This window comes from Jaculus jaculus, chromosome 19 (assembly GCF_020740685.1).
Source record: "Jaculus jaculus isolate mJacJac1 chromosome 19, mJacJac1.mat.Y.cur, whole genome shotgun sequence".
NCBI lineage: Eukaryota > Metazoa > Chordata > Mammalia > Rodentia > Dipodidae > Jaculus > Jaculus jaculus.
In genome coordinates this window covers 21187550-21208137 of record NC_059120.1, presented here as the reverse complement: position 1 = coordinate 21208137, position 20588 = coordinate 21187550, and the positions used below count along the sequence as shown (strand labels likewise).

Here is a 20588-nt window from a genome sequence, read left to right as displayed (position 1 = left end):
ATGCAGAGACCACTTCCTGAACTCTAGATTCAAGTGAGACATCCTGTCTCCATAAATAAGGTAGAGAGTAATTGAAGAACACACTTCAGTCTTTGGCTTACACACATGTGCTCACACATCCCCACAAAATAACCTCATACACACAGGTGTGGTAGCACACACCTTTAATCCCAGCACTTGGAAGGTAGAGGTAAGAGGTTCACTGGGAGTTCGAGGCCAGTCTGAGACTACATAGTGAATTCCACGTCAATCTGGGTTCAAGTGCGACCCTACCTCAAAAAACAAAAACAAACCCCCTAAACAGATTACATAACACCTTTAGAATGGTTTTACTTCAGAAGCTAAAATAAGATGTGTGTCATTCAGTGATGTGTTAGTGGAGCATTTTAGCTGTCTATAAATTTTATAGATAAAAATCTGTTCCTAGTGGTTCTATAATTTTTGGTACATGGTTGAAGTAATTTGGGCCAATGAAGTTTGTTTTCTTGGCGTGCTCCTAATATAGGATGTTGGCTTAAGTTATGGTGGGGGTTCAGTTCAGAGCAAACAATACTGGTAGTATTAATAAAATAATTGTGATCTCATTAAACAATTCATGGCAACTCTAACTTGGGTGCAGTTGTCTGAAAGTGTCTTTCCTCATTTGATAAGGTAAGTATTTGTTAAAGGTGATAAAATTATTGCAGGTGCACTTCCTGTATTAAAATCCTCTGTCAAAATTACCAGAGGTAGTACAGCACATGTAATTTACAAGTCTTTGAGTTTGATGTGGGGACTTAATGCCTTCAATCCCAGCACCCTGAAAGGCCTTGAGTTTCAGACCAGCATGGGCTTTGTAGTGAGATCCCACCTCAAAAAAAAAAAAAAAGTTTGAGCTGTGGCTGGTGGGGTAGGCATGAGTAGCAAGCTTAATGCCTGTCTGGGCAACTTAGTGTGAACCTGTCTAAAATAAAAAGTAAAAAAGAGACCTTCTGATGTGGCTCAGTGTAGCAAGTGCAAAGCAGTGGGTTCAATCCTCAGCACTAGGGGGAAAAACAATACCCATTTGCATATCTGTTGGGTAAATGGGACAGGAGAGTACCAAGAATATTAACTAAACATGTAATCATTTGATAACTTTAATTTGACATCAAATTGGCACTTAAGGTATTAAAGAAGAGCCATTCTTTACTCATGGCAATTCAGTAGGAGATAGCTCTCTGTGTGTCTCTATTCAATATTTTTTAAAAAATATTTATTTATTTGAGTGAGAAAGAGAGTGGGGAGCAGGCAGATAAAGAGTGGGTGCCCCAGGGCCTCCAGACACTCCAAATGAACTTCAGACACATGCACCACCTTATGCATCTGGCTTACATGGGTATTGGGGAATTGGGCTTTGCAAGCAAGCATCTTAACTGCTAAACCATCTTTCTAGCACTCTATTTAAATTTTTTCAAAAATATTTATTCAAAGGGGGTGGAGAGAGAGAGAATGAACATATAAATGTCTGTGCCAGGGCCTCCAGCCACTGCAAACGAACTCCAGACACTGTGCCACTTTGTGCACCTGGCTTATGTGGGTACCGGGGAGTCGAACCTGGGTCCTTAGCCTTAGCAAGCAAGCACCTTAACCAGAGAGCCATCTCTCCAGCCCTATTTTAAGATTTTGGGTTGCCACTTGTTTTTAGCTTCTTAAATGTGAAATGATAAGTTTATTTTAAAAGTTTTTTAAAAATACAATGGTTAAATAAATGCAATTTTGCTTCTTTCCTCACTTTTTTTGAGACAAGAGTTCAGTGTGTACAGTCTGGTGTGGAATTCATCATCCCCCTGCCTCAGCCTCCAGAATGAGTGCTGTGGTTACAATTGTGCACCACCAAACTAAGCTTGTCTTTTTTTTTTTTTTTTGAGGTAGGGTCTCACTCTAGCCCAGGCTGACCTGGAATTCTCTATGTAGTCTCAGGGTGGCCTTGATCTCACAGCAATCCTCCTACCTCTGCCTCCTGAGTGCTGGGAATAATGGCGTGCGCCACGACTAGCTTTTGGCTTGTCTTTTTGCCTTTGTACAGATTTTTTTTTTTTTTTTTTAGTATGTAACTGGCTTTAAAAAGGTTCTTGCGTAGTTGCATTGGTCTTCATATACAGAGTGGAAAAGGAAACAAGGTCTCAGTTTCTTTGTGTAGTCTTTGCTTTTACTCTTATCCCAACAGTCTTTTCCTTGAAAATATTTTAATAAAATTTACGCTTATAAAATAAATGTCATTTTGTTTATATGGGATCTAAGATAGTTCACCTTATTTTGGTGAATTTTTAGGCTTTGTCTACTTCTGTAGTTGGTGACGGTGCTGCTGTCCAGGAGCAGTGCACTGGGACCTACCTACATGAGTAATTAAAATTTTAAAATTTTTTATTTTTATTTATTTATTTGACAGAGAAAGAGGGAGAAAGAGAGAGTGGGCATGCCAGGGCCTCCAGCCACTGCAAACAATCTCCAGACACATGTGTCCCCTTGTGCATCTGGCTAAACTGGGTCCTGGGGAATTGAACCTGGATCCTTTGGCTTTGCAGGCAAACACCTTACCGCTAATCCATCTCTCCAGCCCTAAAATTTTTATATTATTCACATTAGATGGAGTAAAAACAGAAAGTATTTTGTGTTTACCTCAATATAGTTCAAAAAAGTCATTAAGATTTTTTTAAATCTATTTACTTAGTTTTTTTTTCTTTTTTTTTTGTGGTGATACAGGGTTTGAACTAGGAGATCTACACTGAAACCCAGTTTGTATCTTTTACATACAGCCTGACTCAACTTGAATTAACCACATTTCCAGTGCTAAGTAACCATATGTGGCTAATGGTTACCCTGTTGTGCAGATCCGGTTATAGAGTCAGACAGTCTTGGTATCTGTATAGATAGCCAGGCAAAAAGGATATAGATACCTTATATGAACTGGATTTGATGAGTATAATAATTCAATAATATGGTCAAGTTTAAGGATACCAGAACTGGGCTTTCCTACCTACTGGCTGGGAAACTCATTGGCAGTAATGAGTTGGAATATTGGGTAGATAGAATTTTTACTGATTAGTTGCCCTTAGTATCTAAATTACGTAATTGCAGTTTTCACTGTGTGTATACATGTTTACATGCTCATGTTTCCATGACATTTGTAACCTTTAGCATAAATGCAGTTCCAACTACACTGAAGATTTTGTGCTCCAGCTAGAGAAGGAATTGGTCCAAGCCCGACTGAGTGAAGCGGAGTCTCAGTGTGCACTGAAGGAGATGCAGGATAAGGTCTTGGATATAGAGAAGGTAAGAAACTACATAAATGTTGTTGGCTTCTAGATACACACCAAGATACTTACTCTGTACTTACTGAATAATTAAATTGGGCCTGAAATGAAAACTTTATGTTAGTTACTAAAAGAACGAATTGTGGGGGGTGGAGCTGGAGAGATGGCTTAGCAGTTAAGGCACTTGCATGTAAAGCCTAACGACCCTGCTTCAGTTCCCCAGTACCCACATCAAACCAGATGCACAAAGTGGTGCATGTATCTGGAATTTCTTTGCAGTGGCTGGGCGGGGGGGCATGGTGTGTCCATTCTCTCTGTATCTCTCTTTCTCTCCTTGCCAATAAAAGAACAAATAAGGGTATATATAGTGGGGCACACCTCTGATGTCTCCATTTGAAAAGTGGAAGTAAAAGGATTAGAACTTCAAGTTCATTCTTGGCTACATAGGAAATTTGAAAGCAGCCTGAGATAAATAAATAACAAAGCAAGTAAAACTTCTTTGTGTGTATGTGATGTGCATGTTTGTGTGTGGGGGCATGTATGCATGTGTGTGTACTTGTGAAGACCAGAGGTTGTTGTCAGGTGTTTCTATGGTTTCACCTCTGATGTTTCATCTCTCACTGAACCTGGAGCAGCGTGCCAGTAAGCTGCAGGGATTTCCTGTCTCTGCCTTTTAAGAGCTGGGATTGTGGGCATGCACTGTTACCCCTGCCACTTACATGGGTTCTGGGAATTTAAACTCAGGACCTCATACTTGCACAGCAAATGTTTTACCTTTTAAGAAGTACATATTTTAAATATTTTTATTTATAAGAGAGAGAAAGAGGCAGATAGAATATGGGCACTCAGGTCTTCCAGCCATTGCAAACAAACTCCAGATGCATGTGCTCCCTTGTACCTCTGGCTTACATGGGAGATATATATACATATATATATATATATATATACACACACACATTCATACATACATACAAACATATGTATGTGTGTGTGTATTTTTTTTTAAGGTAGGCTGACCTGGAATTCACTATGTAGTCTCAGGGTGGCCTTGAACTCACTATGGTCCTCCTACCTCTGCCTCCTGAGTCCTGGGATTAAAGTCATGCACCACCCCACCTGGCAGAAATATTTTTTTTTAATATTTATATATTTATTCGAGAGAATGATTGAGGGAAAGAGGCAGACACACACACACACACACACACACACACACACACACAGATAGAGAAAGAGAGAGAGAAAGAGAATGGACAAACTCCATATGCATGTGCCACCTTGTGCATCTGGCTTATGTGGGTCCTAGGGAATCTAACCGAAGTCCTTTGGCTTTGCAGGCAAATGTCTTAACTGCCAAGCCATCTCTCTAGCCACTTAAAAAAAAAATTAAGGTAGGATCTGTTGTAGACAACTTTACATTGTTGAAATGCACATCTAAACCAGATACTGTTTATGGGAGGAAAGGGATTTATTTCAGGGTTACTGATCTCTTCCATCCAAGGCAGAAGAAGCTGACTCCCATTCATAAATTCATGCAGAGAGAGGAGCCACCAGCACCCAACAATCCCTAAAAAGCAACAAGCAGCAGGGAGCCAGGCAGAGCTCTGCCCTCTCTGCACACCTGTAGGCCGGACCTTACGATGCACTCCCAGTGACACCTCCTCCAGCCAGGCGACTAGAGACCCAAGTTACAAGCTTTAACTAAACACTTGAGTAAGCTGGGCATGGTGGCACACACCTTTAATACCAGTACTTGGGAGGCAGAGGTAGGAGGATTGGCATAAGTTCTAGGCCACCCTGAGACTACATAGTGAATTCCAGGTCAGCTTAAGCTACAGTGAGACCCTACCTCGAAAAACCAAAAATTAAAAACAAAACAACTACTTGAGTCTATGGGGGACATATATTCAAACTACCACAGGGACTCACTCTAACCCAGGCTGACCTGGAATTCACTCTGTAGTTTCAGGTTGGCCTCAGATTCATAGTGATCCTTCTATCTCTGCCCCTCCTGAGTGCTGAGATTAAAGGTGTGCATCACCATGACTAGCTTTAAGAAATATTTTTAAAGTTATTTTTATTTATTTATTTGCAAGCAGAGAGAGATAGAAGAGATAGACAAACAGAATGGGCATTCCAGGGCCTCTAGCTGCTGCAGATGAATTCTAGACTCATGTGCCATTTTGTGCATCTGGCTGTATGTGAGTACTGGGGAATTGAACCTGGGTCATTAGGTTTTGCAGACAAATACCTCAACTGCTAAGCCATCCCTCCAGCCCCTTTAAGAAATATTTTTAATGCCGGGTGTGGTGGCACACGCCTTTTATCCCAGCACTCGGGAGGCAGAGGTAGGAGGATCACTATGAGTTATAGGCCATCCTTATACTACATAGTGAATTCCAGGTCAGCTATAGTGAGACCCTACCTTGAAAAACAAAACAAAACAAATAAACAAAAATTAGGACTACTGTCAGTTCTTTGTTGTTTCCATACAAATCCAAGCTCCATATTTAAGGGTATAAACCAATGTTAGGCCTTTGAGAGAAAATAAAATGGATAATTTTTGTAGGAAGAATATTTAAGTGCTGGAAATTGAGAAGATAAAATTTAACTGTCCTCAATTTTCTTTTTCCTTCTCGCTCTCTCTTTAGTTTTTTGTGAATAAATAAGTTTACTGGGGTTACTTAGGAGCAGGGTGAGGAATTACTTACAGGAGCATTGGTGACTCAAGGACAGCTCCATCACCATGAAGCCCCACCTCATCCTGGGTTGCAACTTTAAAGCTGCATCATGGAGTACCCTTCATATTTTTATATGGCAGAGAATAGTAATAGTTAGGCTCTATGACTTAAGTAAGAATGTAAATTTTAAAGTTAGAAAGACTAAATATTTGGTAGAAAGAAGTGTTCTTGGGTCCAGTTCAAAAATAGCTTTCTTACAGCTGTGTGGTATGTCAGTGATGTGTACCTGTGGTTCCAGCTGCTTGGGAAGGCAGAAGGATCAGTGGGGCAACATTGTGAAACCTGCTTTAAAAAAAAAAAAAAGGCTGGAGAGGTGGCTTAGTGGTTAAGGCACTTGCCTGCGAAGCCTAAGGACTTTTGTTGGACTCTCCAGGTCCTGCTTAAACTAGATGCACAAAGGTCACACATGCCCACTAGGTGGTACAGGCACCTGGAGTTTGGTTGCAGTGGCTGAGGTCCTGGTGTGCCAATTACCGCTCTCTTCTTTCTGTCTCTCTCTTGCTCTCTCTAAAAGTAAAAAAATTAAAAACCATATTTTTCTTAAGTGGCTGTGTTAATATTTGTATTTTATAATAGAAAGGAGATTGAGAGGTTGCAGTATAGTTAATTTGTACAACACCCTGTTTTTATTTTTATTTTTTAGAGAGAGACAGACAGAATTGGTGCCAGGACCTCAGCCACTGAAATTAAACTCTAGATATTTGCACCACCTAGTGGGCAGGTGTGACCTTGCACTAGCCTCACCTTTGTGCATCTGGCTAATATGGGATCTAGAGAGCTGAACGTGGGTTCTTAGGCTTTGCAGGCAAGCACCTTAACCACTAAACCATCTCTCCAGCCCATAACACACCCTTTTAAAAAATATTTTATTTATTTATTTTGAGAAAGAGGCAGGTAAAGAGAATGGGCACACCATTCATGTGTCATTTTGCATATAAAATGTTTTACTTTTTCTATGTTTCCGTCTGCTTTCTTAAGTAGGTCACAAACTCCTTGAGTACAGGGACTTTGTTTATTCCCTTCTACATATCTTCTGTAGTCAATAAACTTTTTGCCTTGATTCTGAGAAAGCAAGCATAGTAAACTGTGGGTGTGAACTATGCTGATCAAATGAGTTAATGCTAGGAACATTCTGGATATGCAGTATCAGAAATCATGTTTGGTCATCATGAATATTGTAAAGAGAGGAAACAGTGTTTACTAAAGCAAGTATAGGCTAGGCATGAAGCACAGTTGGTAGAGTGCTTGCCTGGCATGGACAGGACCCTGGGTTCCATTATCACCATTGTATAAGCTGGGTGTGATGATATACCTTGTAATCTCAGTACTTGGGAGGTAGAGGCAGGAGAATCAGAAGTTCAAGGTTATCCTTGGCTACATGAAACTGTCTCAATAAAAAAAAAATGGCAAATAGGAAGAGGAACAAATGTAACAGCCAATGAATCTACAAGGACATTGGAATAAAATATTTATGTTTTAAATTTATTTATTTATTTGAGTGAGAAAGAGGGAGAGAGAGAGAGAGAGAGTGACAGAGAAAATGGGTGCGCCAGAGCCTCCAGCCATTGCAAATGAACTTCAGATGCATGTGCCACCCTGTGCATCTGGCTTATTTGGGTACTGGGTATTTAAACCTGGGTCCTTAGGCTTTACAGGCAAGTTCCTTAACCACTAAGCCATCTGTCCAGTCCAATTATGTGATTTTTCAATTGAGAGAATGCATAACATCCATCATAAGGTGTGTGATCTGTGACAAAAACACTTAAAATTCCTAATTCTTTGGGCTGTAGTTTTTGTGACTGCTGTGGAATATTTTAGAAAGTTATAATATCAGCCCTTGAAATCTCAGTAGACGTTTATATACCTGGGAGCTTCTCCAATAGCCTAAGTTTACTTCTTGGTGTAGCTCTCCCACAGGTGGATCTTTCAGGATGGTAAAAGATTGATCTAGGGCTGGAGGGATGACTTACTTAGCAGTTAAGATGCTTCCAGCAAAGTCAAAGGAGGAAAGTTCCATTCCCCAGTAACCACATAAAGTCAGATGCACAAGGTGGCACATGGACTTCATTTGCAGTGGCTAGAGGCCCTGTTGTGCCCATTCTATCTGCTTCTTTATCTCTCAAATAAATAAAATATTTTAAAGAAAGTGATTGATCTAAACTTTGTATGCATGAAACAAATATTTCTGTTACTTTGGTATTAATTTCTTGACTGGTGATATAAATAGTGGTTAATACAAATATTATATACATATAAGTATAATAGATGTTACATATATAAATAGACATATAATATATTAATATATATATAAAATATAAACATAAAAACCACTCCAAGATGATATGCTGAGAAAATACACAAAATAATATTGTACTTTTCTTTTAAGAAATCTTTAAATTGTACATATTTATGTTTATGTTCAGAAGTTAGTAGGCTTATTGCCATGTTGAAAGCATTTTTAACCTGTTCCATAACTCAGGTTAGTATTTTATTAAGAAAGTAGTTAGATTTTCTCTCTTATATGTGGAATACAGTTGCCTCATATGCTGCTGTTGCAGATGTGAAACCGTTCAGTTGCTGTGGGAACATTTGGCAGTTTCTTATGTTGAATGTAAAATAGCATCTGAGTCAGCAATTTTTCCCTTAATTATATAGTGGGAGGATTTAAAATGCAGGCCCATACACAAGCCCGTGCACAAATGTTCACATCAGAAGTAGTCATGATAAACCAAAAAGTAAATAGTCCAGATTGCTGTTACTGATGAACATAAGTAAAATATACATCCAGCAGTAAGAGAGAATGAACTTTGTAGACACTGAGGTAAGTGAAATAACATGCGATGTGATTTTATTTATATGAAATGTTCAGAATAGACAATCCATGATACAGGAATAGGTCAGTTGTTTCCATGGACTTAGGGAATGAAGAATGACTGATAATAGCCATATAGTGTTTTATTTCAGTGATGAAACTATTCTAAAATGAGATGATGATGATAGTTAAACAGCTCTGTGAATATTCTAAAAACCACTGACTTGTTCTTTAAAGGGATGCTGTGAATTAATTTTCAATATAGCTGTATAAAATGAAAGTACATGTATATGTGTCACAACTCTGTGTATGTCTTATTTTCTTCCTGATATTTAAAATTTTTAATTTTCTTTCATTTTAGAAAAACAGCTCATTTCCTGATGAGAACAACATTGCACGGCTTCAGGAGGAGCTCATTGCTGTAAAGCTGAGAGAAGCTGAGGCCATTATGGGTTTGAAAGAACTTAGGCAGCACGTCAAGGATTTAGAAGAACATTGGCAGGTACCTGGAATTCATTATGTCTCAGGGTGGTCTTGAACTCATGGAAGTCCTCCTACCTCTACCTCCCGTGTGCTGGGATAAAAGGCATGTTCCACTGTGCCCAGCCTTCTTCCATACTTTTAAAATGTTTTTAACCAAAATATTAAGTGTGTGCCAATTTCCAATAACTGATGATTAACCAAAGGGAATGAAAAAAGTCATTGTAATGTCAATACAGAACATTTTGAAGTTGAAAGTACATTTAAGCTATTTTTCTACTTTATATTTTGTTTTTATAATAAAAATGCAGTAGAAATCAGGTCATACTTTTGTCACTATTGCACTGTTGTTCCTTATTTAATTTTGCCTAAAGAACTATAAGGAGGGCTGGGGAGATCCTCAATGGTTAGGATGCTTACCTTCAAAGCCTTGATTCTCCATTATCCATGTAAAGTGAAATGCACAAAGTGGCACATGCATCTGGAATTCATTTACATTGGCTAGAAGCCCATTCTCATTCTCTCTTTTTCCTTGTAAATAAAAAATATTTTAAGAACTATAAGGAGATGCCATGTATATGGTACAAATTTTTTCTTATGTTGATATTAAATACATTATTGGACAGTGTGAAACATCAGAAGAGTGACACCAATATAAACTTAAGTAAATTTATAATTTCTTCTGAAAAATCATTTTTAAAATATTTTAGTTACTAATTTAGTTATTTATGAGAGGAGAGAAAATGGATGCGCCAGGGCCTCTAGCTACTAGAAACTCCAGACACGTGCACCAACATTTGTATCTGGTTTATGTGGGTTCTGGGGAGTCGAACCTAGTCCTTAGGCTTTGCAGGCAAGTGCCTTAAGTGCTGAGCCATTTCTCCACCTTATTTTTTTTTTCCCTGAGGTAGGGTCTCACTCTGGCTCAGGATGACCTGGAATTCACTATGTAGTCTCAGGGTGACCTCGAACTCAGGGCAAACCTCCTACCTCTGCCTCCCAAGTGTTGGGATTAAAGGCATGTGCCACCACGCCCAGCTTTCCAGCCTTTTGTTTGTTTGTTTTTTGAGGTAGGGTCTCATTCTAGCCCAGGCTGACCTGGAATTCACTAGTCTCAGGGTGGCCTCAAACTCAAGGTGATCCACCTACACCTTCCTCCTGAGTGCTAGGATTAAAGGTATGCGCCACCACACCTGGTGAATGAAAATTATTATCTCATAAAATAAATGACACGTATATTTCTTAGAAATTTATCCATGGATGAGGGAACAAAATGTAATGATCTATAAAATTGAAGATAATAAATTTAAAAGCATGGCTTAAGGGCTGGAGAGATGGCTTAGCAGGAAGGCACTTACCTGCAAAGCCAAAGGACCCAGGTTCAATTCCTCAGGACCTATGTAAGCCAGATGCACAAGGTGGCACATGCATCTGGAATTTGTTTGCAATGACTGATGGCCCTGGCACACCCATTCTCTCAAGTAAATAAAAATAAAATACAAAAAAAAATTTTTAAATGGCTCAAAAAATCTAGCTGCAGTAAAGTGTAAATGAGGCCAGGCATGGTGGTGCAAACCTATCCTACCAGCACTTGGGAGTCTGAGGCAGGAAGATGTGCTGCAAGCTCAAGGGCTGTCTGGTCATGATAGTTACTAGGCCTGCCAGAGCTACATATTAAGACCCTGTCTCACTTGAAACAAGACAGCAACCATATCCCACCAAAATAAAATTAAAAATTAATAGCTGGGTGTGGTGGCACATGCCTTTAATCCCAGCCCTGGGGAGGCTGAGGTAGGAGGATTGCCATGAGTTTGGGGTCACCCTGACACTACAGAGTGAATTCCAGGTCAGCCTGAACTAGAGTGAGACTCTAAAGTTACAGGGCTGGAGTGATGGCTTAGCAGTTGAGACACTTGCCTGTGAACCTAATGACCTAGACTCCCCAGTCTCCATGTAAGCCAGATGCACAAGGTTGTGTGTTTGTCTATAGTTCGTTTGCAGTGGCTGGAGGCCCTGGTGTGCCCATTCTCTCTCTGTCTCTTTAATAAATAAATAAAAATATACTTAAAAAATTAAGATATATAAGATAAAAACAAAACAAAACTGCTCCTTAACCACAGGCATTTTGAGAAGTACTGCTTTTTAAAATATTATTTAGTGACTGGCCTGATAACCTTCATTTGAAGGGATTTCATTGGAACTAATGGGGGAAATATTTGATAAAAAATTAGAATAGCTGGGCATGGGCATGGTGGTTCACATCTGGAATCCCATTCCATGGTGTGCTGAGGCAAGAGGATCACAAGTTCGAGGCCAGCCATCGATTCATAACAAGAGACTGTCTTACAAATTTAAAAAAAGAAAAGTGAAAGTTATAAACTTCATTCTTACAAGAATTAGTCCTCAGGGTCTAGAGAATACAATTTAAACTCTATGTGGATTTAACTTACTGGCTGCATGACCCTCCTACAGTTACACAGTCGTAGTTTCTACCTTCTTGCTTGTAAAATGGAGATAATGATGACTAATTTTGCAGGTCTCACTGTGTAGCTCATGATGAAGGGTGCTGAACCTTTTTACTTTTTCTGGAGATTTCATAATATAATATGTGGGAAATGCTTGCTACAGTACCACCATTGGCACATATGCTCTGACTTAATAGAGTCTCCGTTGTGATGCAGTTTTCTATGCTTTAGCGTCACTTAGCTCGTACTACTGGGAGATGGAAAGACCCACCAAAGAAAAATGCTGTGAACGAGTTACAAGATGAACTGATGAGCATTCGACTCAGAGAAGCTGAAACACAGGCAGAAATGCGAGAAACGAAGCAAAGAATGATGGAAATGGAAACACAGGTATGATGGAAAAAAGCCCAGTGGGATGAAGGTGTCACTAGCAGATGAAAGTTAGATGCAGTTGTTTTCTCATATTTTTATGTAATTAACACTGAAGAGATACTATAAAATTACAAAGTATAACAATCTGTTTTATAGTGGGAAGTTTTTATTTTTATGACCAAAATGTATCTCAGTGTGGTTAATAAGAATGTGTTTGGGCTGGAGAGTTGGCTTAGTGGTTAAGCGCTTGCCTCTGAAGCCTAAGGACCCCGGTTCGAGGCTCGATTCCCCAGGACCCACGTAAGCCAGATACACAAGGGGGAGCACGTGTCTGGAGTTCCTTTGCGGTAGCTGGAAGCCCTAGTGCGCCCATTCTCTCTCTTGCTCTCTGCCTCTTTCTATCTCTCTCTGTCACTCTCAAATAAATAAATAAATAAATAAAATAATAAAGGTGTGTGCCACCAGGCCTGGCCTATAAAAAAAGAATGTGTTTATGCCAGTGCTGTGGGTTATCTCGCAGCAGGTGGAGGTAAATGAACCAAATTCAACATTGTGTCATCCTTAGACTAAAGGCAAAGGTATGGGACTGTATAGATTGCAATTTTCTTTTCTTTAAAAAAAAAAAAATTATCTACCTATCCTATCTGTCTAATTTACTTGAGTGAAAAAAGAGAATATGTGTGCTGCTGCAAATGACCTCCAGATGCATGTAACACTTTGTGCATCTGGCTTTCCATGAGTATTGGGGAATCAAACCTAGGTCATCAGGCTTTGCAAGCAAGCACCTTTAACCACTGAACCATCTCCAGCCTCCTGGACTGTAAGTTTCTTGTCCAAAAGAAGAGGCTAGATATTGTTGGTTGGCTGGTTTTTTTGTTTGTTTGTTTTAGTGTTGGGATCTCACTCTACTCCAATCTGACCTGGAACTCACTCTGTAGCCTTAGGCTGGCTTCAAACTCACAGTGATCCTCCTACCTCAGCCTCCCAAGTGCTGGGACTTAAAATATGCACCATCATGCAAGGCTTGTTTTGTTTTGAGATAGGGTCTCAACTATGTGGCTCTGACTGACCTGGCACTTCCTTGGTAGCCTAAGCTAGCTTCAAACTTGAGGCAATCTTGTACCAACCTTCCTAGAACTAGTATTTTAGGCATAAATTTCTTTTTGAGTTTGCGAAGAGCTCCGGTATGAATGGAAAATCCCCTCACCTGGCTTTTCCTGCGGCTCAAGCCAAGCCTGGCCGCTGTGGCCCCGCAGATCTGGTGCCGCTGCTGCTGGAGCCACTTCTGCCGGCCTGTGCGGGCTCTAGATGCTCTGGATCTCTCCTACTTCTCTGCTGCCATTGGTAATTTCTTATACACCTCACTTTTTAGTAGAAGAGTTTATTTTGCTGGATGTTTTTGGCTTTTTCTCCCCTTGGCTGCTTTGGTGTGGTTCCTATGCCACCATCTTAGCCTGAAGTCCAGCATAAAAATTTTTTCAAATGTTATTTAATATTTATTTATGAGAGAGGCAGGTAGAGAGAATGGGCACATCAGGGCTTCTAGACACTGCAAACTCCAGACACATGTGCCACCTTGTGCATCTGGCTTATGTGGGTACTGGGAAATGAAATCTTGGTCCTTAGGTTTCTCAGGCAAACACCTTAATCTCTAAGCCATGTCTCTAGCCCACATGGGTACTGGGGAATTGAACTTGGGTCCTTAGACTTCACAGGCCAGCACCTTAACCTCTAAGCCATCTCTCTAGCCCTAAAAATTGTTTTTATTTCAGATATTTTAACCTCTGCTTTGACCCATGACAGTTTAATAAGCAAGCCAGACTCCTTTTGACTTTATTAGGCGAAACTCATAGGTTGCCTTGTTGCCTGGATTAAGAGGGAGCTTCTATTCATACAGAGCAAAAATTTCTAGCCTGGTCACTTAACATCTTAGGCTAGAAATTCTTTGTTTTATGGAGCCTGTGCACTGTAGAATGTATAACAGATGGCAGTAATATCCCCTTCACCCCTGTAATGACCAAAACTGTCATCACACATTTCCTTGATCCTCCGAAGAGTTGCTAATTGAGAATCACAAACGTAGAATCGAATGTGCATGATGCTTTTTCAAGTTGTGTACTGTGTGATCTTGAATAATTACTTCTAAAATTGTCCTTTTCAATTTTCCCTTTTATGTAGTGAATCCTACCTTAAATAAATGAAGCAAATTTGGCTTTTGTGAGTTGGAGAGATGGCTCAGTGGGTAAGGGCACTTGCTTACAATGCCTGCTGGCTCAGGTTCAATTCCCTAGTAACCACATAAAGCCAGACGCAAAAAGTGGTGCATGCGTCTGGAGTTCCTTTGCAGTACAAGGAGTCCCTGGTACACCCATACACATGTACAAATAAATAAGCAAAAATATTTTTAAGCAATGCTTGAACTGGGCATAGTGGTACATGTCTTTAATCCCAACACTCAGAAGGCAGAGGTAGGAGTATCGCTGTGAGTTTGGGGCCACCCTGAGACTACAGAGCAAATTTCAGGTCAGTCTAGCCTAGAGTGAGACCCTACCTTGAAAAAAAAAAAAGGTTGGGTTTGGGGTGGTACATTTGCATGAACCCTGTTCCATATGAAGATGTCCCACAATATGCATGGGGGATGGATTGCAGGGTCTTTGCAGATACTGATTTTCAGATACCCACCTCATATAAAAAGGGAAATTATTATTTGCATATACTCTACATGTATTCTGTATACTTGACCATGCCACCTAATACAGCACAAATGTTATGTAAGTAGTTGTTAACACTGTCTTATTTAGGGAATGATGACAAAGAAGTCTGTACATGTTCTGTACATGTCCAGTGCAGATACAATTTGAACAATTATCTTTGGTCTTTGTTTAAATCATGGATATGGGACTCAGGCCAACTGTACTTGTGAATGTTACTTGGTTTTCAAAATATTTATTCGGTCAGTAGGGGGCATAGTTAATTCATTGTCTCATTCTGTATTCTAGTGAACAAAGTAGTCATCCTATTTTAGGTATGGAAACACAAATTTAATGTCTTTTAGGATAAACATCTTGCTTCATATTCAGTTATTTTCTCATATTTTTGATGTAATTAAATATGTTGAAGAGACTATAAAATTGTGAATAGTAAAACTGTACATTTTATAGCTGGAGGCTTCATTTTTGTGATCAACATTTTTCATAGTCTAGATAATAAAAATGTAAGCACGGTTTTTACACCAGTGCTGTGGATTTATCTTAGCATGTGCAGGTAAATGAGCCAGTCCATCAAGCATGGTTTTGAGACCTTTGGAAATACAAAGTACTGTCTAGGCCACTAAAGAACGTTGAGCAGAGAAATAAGGTATGCAGACTGTTTTAGGTGTGACTCTGAAATCTGCTAAGTACATCATTGGGTAGACATTGTTAAGGAAAATAGGTGATTTGAGAGAAGACTTTCTAGGGAATTTATAGTTTGACCTGTGCTAGACTTGTTAATTGTAATTTGTGACAGATTTTAAGTACTGGGTCATATAAATACCAGTTCTTGAACTGGTTAAAAGTATTCAGTGAAAAATGAGGAAAATTAAAAAACAGAAGTATGGTGCAATGGTAGTAGTATATAGTCATCTAAAATACTCTATTAGAGGCTGGGGAGATAGCTTAGTGGTTAAGGCATTTGCCTATAGAGTCAAAGGACCTAGGTTCCATTTCCTATAACCCATGTAGTCCAGATGCATAAGGTGGCACATGTGTTTGGAGTTTATTTGCAGTGGCTGGAGGCCCTGGCACGCCCATTCTCTATCTCTTTCTGTTTCTCTCTCTTTCTCAAAAAATAAATAAAAATATTTAAAAATATTTTTTAAATGCTCTGTCAGAGAGACACCCAGCAAGTAATTAGCCACTAGCCAGAGATTGGTCCATGTTTATGCAGATAGTGCCAATTCTTTTTTTAAATTTTAATTTAAAAAATTAAGGGAGTATATGGGCACACCAGAGCTTATAGCCACTTCAAATGAACTCCAGACATATGTGCCACCTTGTGCATCTGGCTTAAGTGAGACCTGGAGAATCAAACCTGGGTTCTTAGGCTTTGTAGGCAAGTGCCTTAATCAGCAAGCCCCCAATTCTTTATTTTAAAAACTTCCAAAAGTGGACTGGAGGGATGGCTTCAAAGTTAAGGCATTTGCTGGCAAAACTAAAGGACCCAGGTTTGATTCCCCAGAACCCACATATGCCAGATGCACAAGGGGGCGCTCATGTCTGGAGTCCCTCTGCAGTGGCTGGAGGCCCTGGCATTCCCTTTCTCTCTCTCTCTCTCTCTCTCTCTCTCTCTCTCTCTCTCTCTCTCTGTCAAATAAATAAATAATAAATAAAAATATTAAAAAACAAACAACTTCCAGAACTTTTGTCTAGTGAGTGCATTTGGTTTTTTGAGCTACTGTTCTCTTGCTGGCACAGATTTTTGCTGTTGCAAACCATGTTACTGTAGTATATATTTCCTTGTGTCTACGTCCTCCAAGAGTGTAAATACAGCTGTTCCTGTCTTTTTCTGTGCTAGAAATGCTGGTGAGTGCTTGGAGCCTTTGGGTTTTTTCCCTTCTCAGAATAGTATTTTTGAATGCATGAAGCATGGAAAATGCTAATAAAAATTAAAAAAAATACACAAGGCCATGGAGAAGGAAAAAGCACCAGTTATAATGAGGTGCAATCATTATCAGACCAAGAATTTTATCAAAATATCAAAAACAAGTTATTTAGAACACAAATGTAGAAACATTCAAAATATTCCTATTGCTAGATTTGGGTTTTAATGGTTTAGATTTGGGGAGGGAGGAGCTTAAAATTTAAATTATGCTACAATCTTTCTATCTTTTTATATTTTCAACTTAGTTTTGTATTTATATCTCTGATAAACACAATAGGGGCTTAACATAGAATCTGACCAATGATTGTTTAATGATTCTACTGAAAAACACCAAACTCTGTATACTTAAAGTAGGTGAGTTTTGTATATGAGCTATATCTCAGCCAAGCTGTAAATAGTTCAGTCTCACAGTTTCTTACAATTATCATGCTTAGTCATGCTTTGTGATTCTATTTGAATTAATTACTTGTCACCTTGTTAGTTATTAGTTATTTTCTGTCTGTTTTAGCTGTTCTTCCCCACCCCCTCTTTTTCTACATTCCTTTGGATTTTTTGGGCATTATGGTTTCTTTTTTCTTTCTTTCTTTCTTTTTTTTTTTTTTTTTTTCTGAGGTAGGGTCTCACTGTAGCCCAGGCTGATTTGGAATTTACTCTGTATTCTCAGAGTGGCCTCAAACTCATGGGGATCCTCCTACCTCTGCCTCCCGAGTGCTAGGATTAAAGGCGTGCACCACCACGCCAGGCTCCTATTTCTCTAGCATTTTTTCTTTTTTACATTGAAGCTCTTTTTTCTTTGAGCACTTTAAATTACTCCATTATTATCTCTTCAGAAACCATGCAAATCAGAATCTGTTGTTATTCTTTTTTATATATTTTATTTATTTATTTGAAAAAGAGAGAATGGGCACTCCAGGGCCTCCAGCCTCTGTAAACAGACTCCAGATGCAGGCACCCCTCTGTGCATCTGGTTTATGTGGGTCCTGGGAAATTGAACCAGGTCCTTAGGCTTAGCAGGCAAATGCCTTAACTGCTAAGCCATTTCCCGAGCCCTCTTTTTTAAAATTTATTTTATTCATTTGAGAGAGAGAGAGAGAATGGGCACACCAGGGCCTTCAGCTGCTGTAAACAAACTCCAGAGGCATACACCACCTTGTGCATCTAGCTTACATGGGTCCTAGGGAATTGAACCTGGGTCTTTTTTTTTTTTTAATATTTTTTAAAAATTATTTATTTATTTATTTGAGAGTGACAGACACAGAGAGAAAGACAGATAGAGGGAGAGAGAGAGAATGGGCGCGCCAGGGCTTCTAGCCTCTGCAAACGAACTCCAAATGCGTGCGCCCCCTTGTGCATCTGGCTAACGTGTGACCTGGGGAACCGAGCCTCGAACCGGGGTCCTTAGGCTTCACAGGCAAGCGCTTAACTGCTAAGCCATCTCTCTAGCCCTGTACCTGGGTCTTTTGGCCTTGCAGGCAAGTGCCTTAACTGCTAAGCCATCTCTCCAGCCTGTAATTCTTTTCTTTTCTTTTATTATTTATTTGAAAGAGAGAGAGGGAATGGGCACGACAGGGCCTTTAGCCACTGCAAACGAACTCCAGATGCATGTGTCCCCTTATGCATCTGGCTAACATGGGTCCTGGGAAATTGAACCTGGGTCCTTTGGCTTTGCAGGGCAAATGCCTTAACCACTAAGCCATCCCTTCAGGCCCCGTAATTCTTATGTTTTGTTCTTTTATGTGTATTTTTTTTCTCTCTGACTGCCTTTACCATTTTCTATTCTTTATTTGTAGTAGTTTGAATATGATGAAACTAGATGTTTTTTGTTTTGTTTTTCCTTCTGGGTTTGTTGAATATGTACTTTTGTGTCTATGATGAGTTTTGGAAAATCTTGGTCATGAATGTCTTTCAGTGTTTCTTCTGCAGGCAAACTTACATTTGCAAGAGCTCTGCTATAGAAGCACACCCTCAGCTGAAGATTCCTCTCCACCAGCCAGTCCCATTGTTTTTTTTCTTTTGGTGTTTTCATCTTCTAGTGACTAAAATATACTGACAGAATATGTCCACTGATTCTTTCTTCTACTTTGTTGAGTTTCTCATCAATGATTGAAGATATTCTTTATGACTAACTGCTTTTTGTTTGCTTGGTTGTTTTTTTTTCTTCTTTTGAGACACAGTCTCATTTACTAAGTTGACTCTTAAGATAACTTTGAACTTTTTTGGTGGGGGGTGGACAGTTTTTGAACATTTTGTTTATTGAGTGAGAGAGAGATTGAGAATGGGCATGCCAGGGCTTCTAGCCACTGAAAACAAATTCCAGATGCATGCACCCCCTTGTGCATCTGGTTTACGTGAGTCCTGAGGAATTGAACCTGGGTCCGTAAGTTTAGCAGGCAAGCACTTTAACTGGTAAGCCATCTCTCCAGCCCCAGAGTTTTGAACTTCTGATCCTCCTGTGACTATCTCCCAAGTGCTGGACTTTGAGATATATGTCACCCAACCCAGTTTTATGTGGAATTGAACTCTTCAGGGGTTTGTTCATTCTAGACAAACACTTTATCGACTGTGATACATCCCCAGTCATATTACTGGTCTTTCATTTATAGATTTTCTATCCAATTCTGATAGTTCTTGTTTTTTTTTTTTTCTTTCTTTTTTTTTTTTTTTTTCTGTTGATAGCACTTACCTGATTTTGCATGTCCCTTGCTTTTCCCTTATTGTAATTATTTTAAATCCCCACCAGAGCATTTCAGAAGCTATGTTGTATGAGGCTGGCTCTGTTGTATGCTTTATCCTTCTTGTAAAATTTCATTCATTCATTCATGGAGAGAGCGTATGGATGTATCAGGGCTTCTTGCTTCTGCAAATGAACTTCAGATGCTTGTGCCACATTGTTTTTAAACACCACATGCACAAAGTGGGTGCTGGGGGATTGAACCTAAGCCAACAAGCTTTATAAGCAAGTGCCTTTGGCTGCTGAGTAATCTTCCCAGCCTGTAATTGCTTTGTGTGCACCTCTCTCTCTCTCTCTTTTTAGTTTTGGTCCCCCCTGAGGAAGAATGTTTTATTTTTGTTTGTACTAGGGATTGAATCTAGGGCTTTATGTGATTGATAAGCGCACTACCACTGAGCTATAATCCCCAGTCACTTTTGTCTCTTACTACATCTTTTTTTTTTTCCTTTTTCCGTGCTTTGTAACTTTGTTGAAAGCTGGATATCTTGTATGGGTAAATAGTTTTCATGCCTAGACATGGGTATTTATTTCCTTCTGCCAGGCCTTTCATGTGGGAGATATGAGTTAATATAGTCAGGAGATGGGCTCAGCTTGAGGTTTGTTGTTTCTGTGGTTATGTACAGTGCACCACAGGCTTCACTCTTTTTAGCAGTGCTTCAGTTCAGACTGAGGGCTGATTTGCCAGAGGGCTTTTCTCAGTGTCATTGAGTCTTCCCTCTGCACACCTCAGGCGCAGGACTGTTCCTAGCAGTATTCCTGTGTTACTTTGCATGGGGATTTGTAGGGCATGGGTAGTTCCTATTATTCCAATAAAACCTGGTCTTAGGTTGCTTTTTTTTTTTTTGGTATTAGGGGTATTTGGACTTTTAATGCTCCTGCTCACTACCTCAGGCGCTGTAGTCCTACACCCCAAACCTAGTCCTACCTCTTCCTCCAGATAAGAGTGGCTTCCACCAAAATCCCAGCACAACCATGTTTACTGGTCCAGGTAGATGAAAACCTTTCTTACCAAAGGAGCTGGGCCAGGGTAAGCACTTCTCCTGTAGTGGGCATTCTTCCCTTCCCTCCAGCCTG

General features: G+C 39.6%; 1 protein-coding gene across 3 annotated transcripts in view; it reads left to right on the top strand.

Annotated features, from left to right (window-relative positions):
- Evi5 (ecotropic viral integration site 5) overlaps positions 1-20588 on the top strand; it is a 171088-nt gene that overhangs the window by 79315 nt on the left and 71185 nt on the right. For all 3 annotated transcript variants that reach the window (XM_045138140.1, XM_045138139.1, XM_045138142.1), the window contains 3 exons: positions 3160-3294; positions 9187-9327; positions 12002-12160. In XM_045138140.1, the coding sequence (XP_044994075.1) occupies positions 3160-3294; positions 9187-9327; positions 12002-12160 (435 nt within the window). The remainder of the gene's footprint in view (positions 1-3159; positions 3295-9186; positions 9328-12001; positions 12161-20588) is intronic.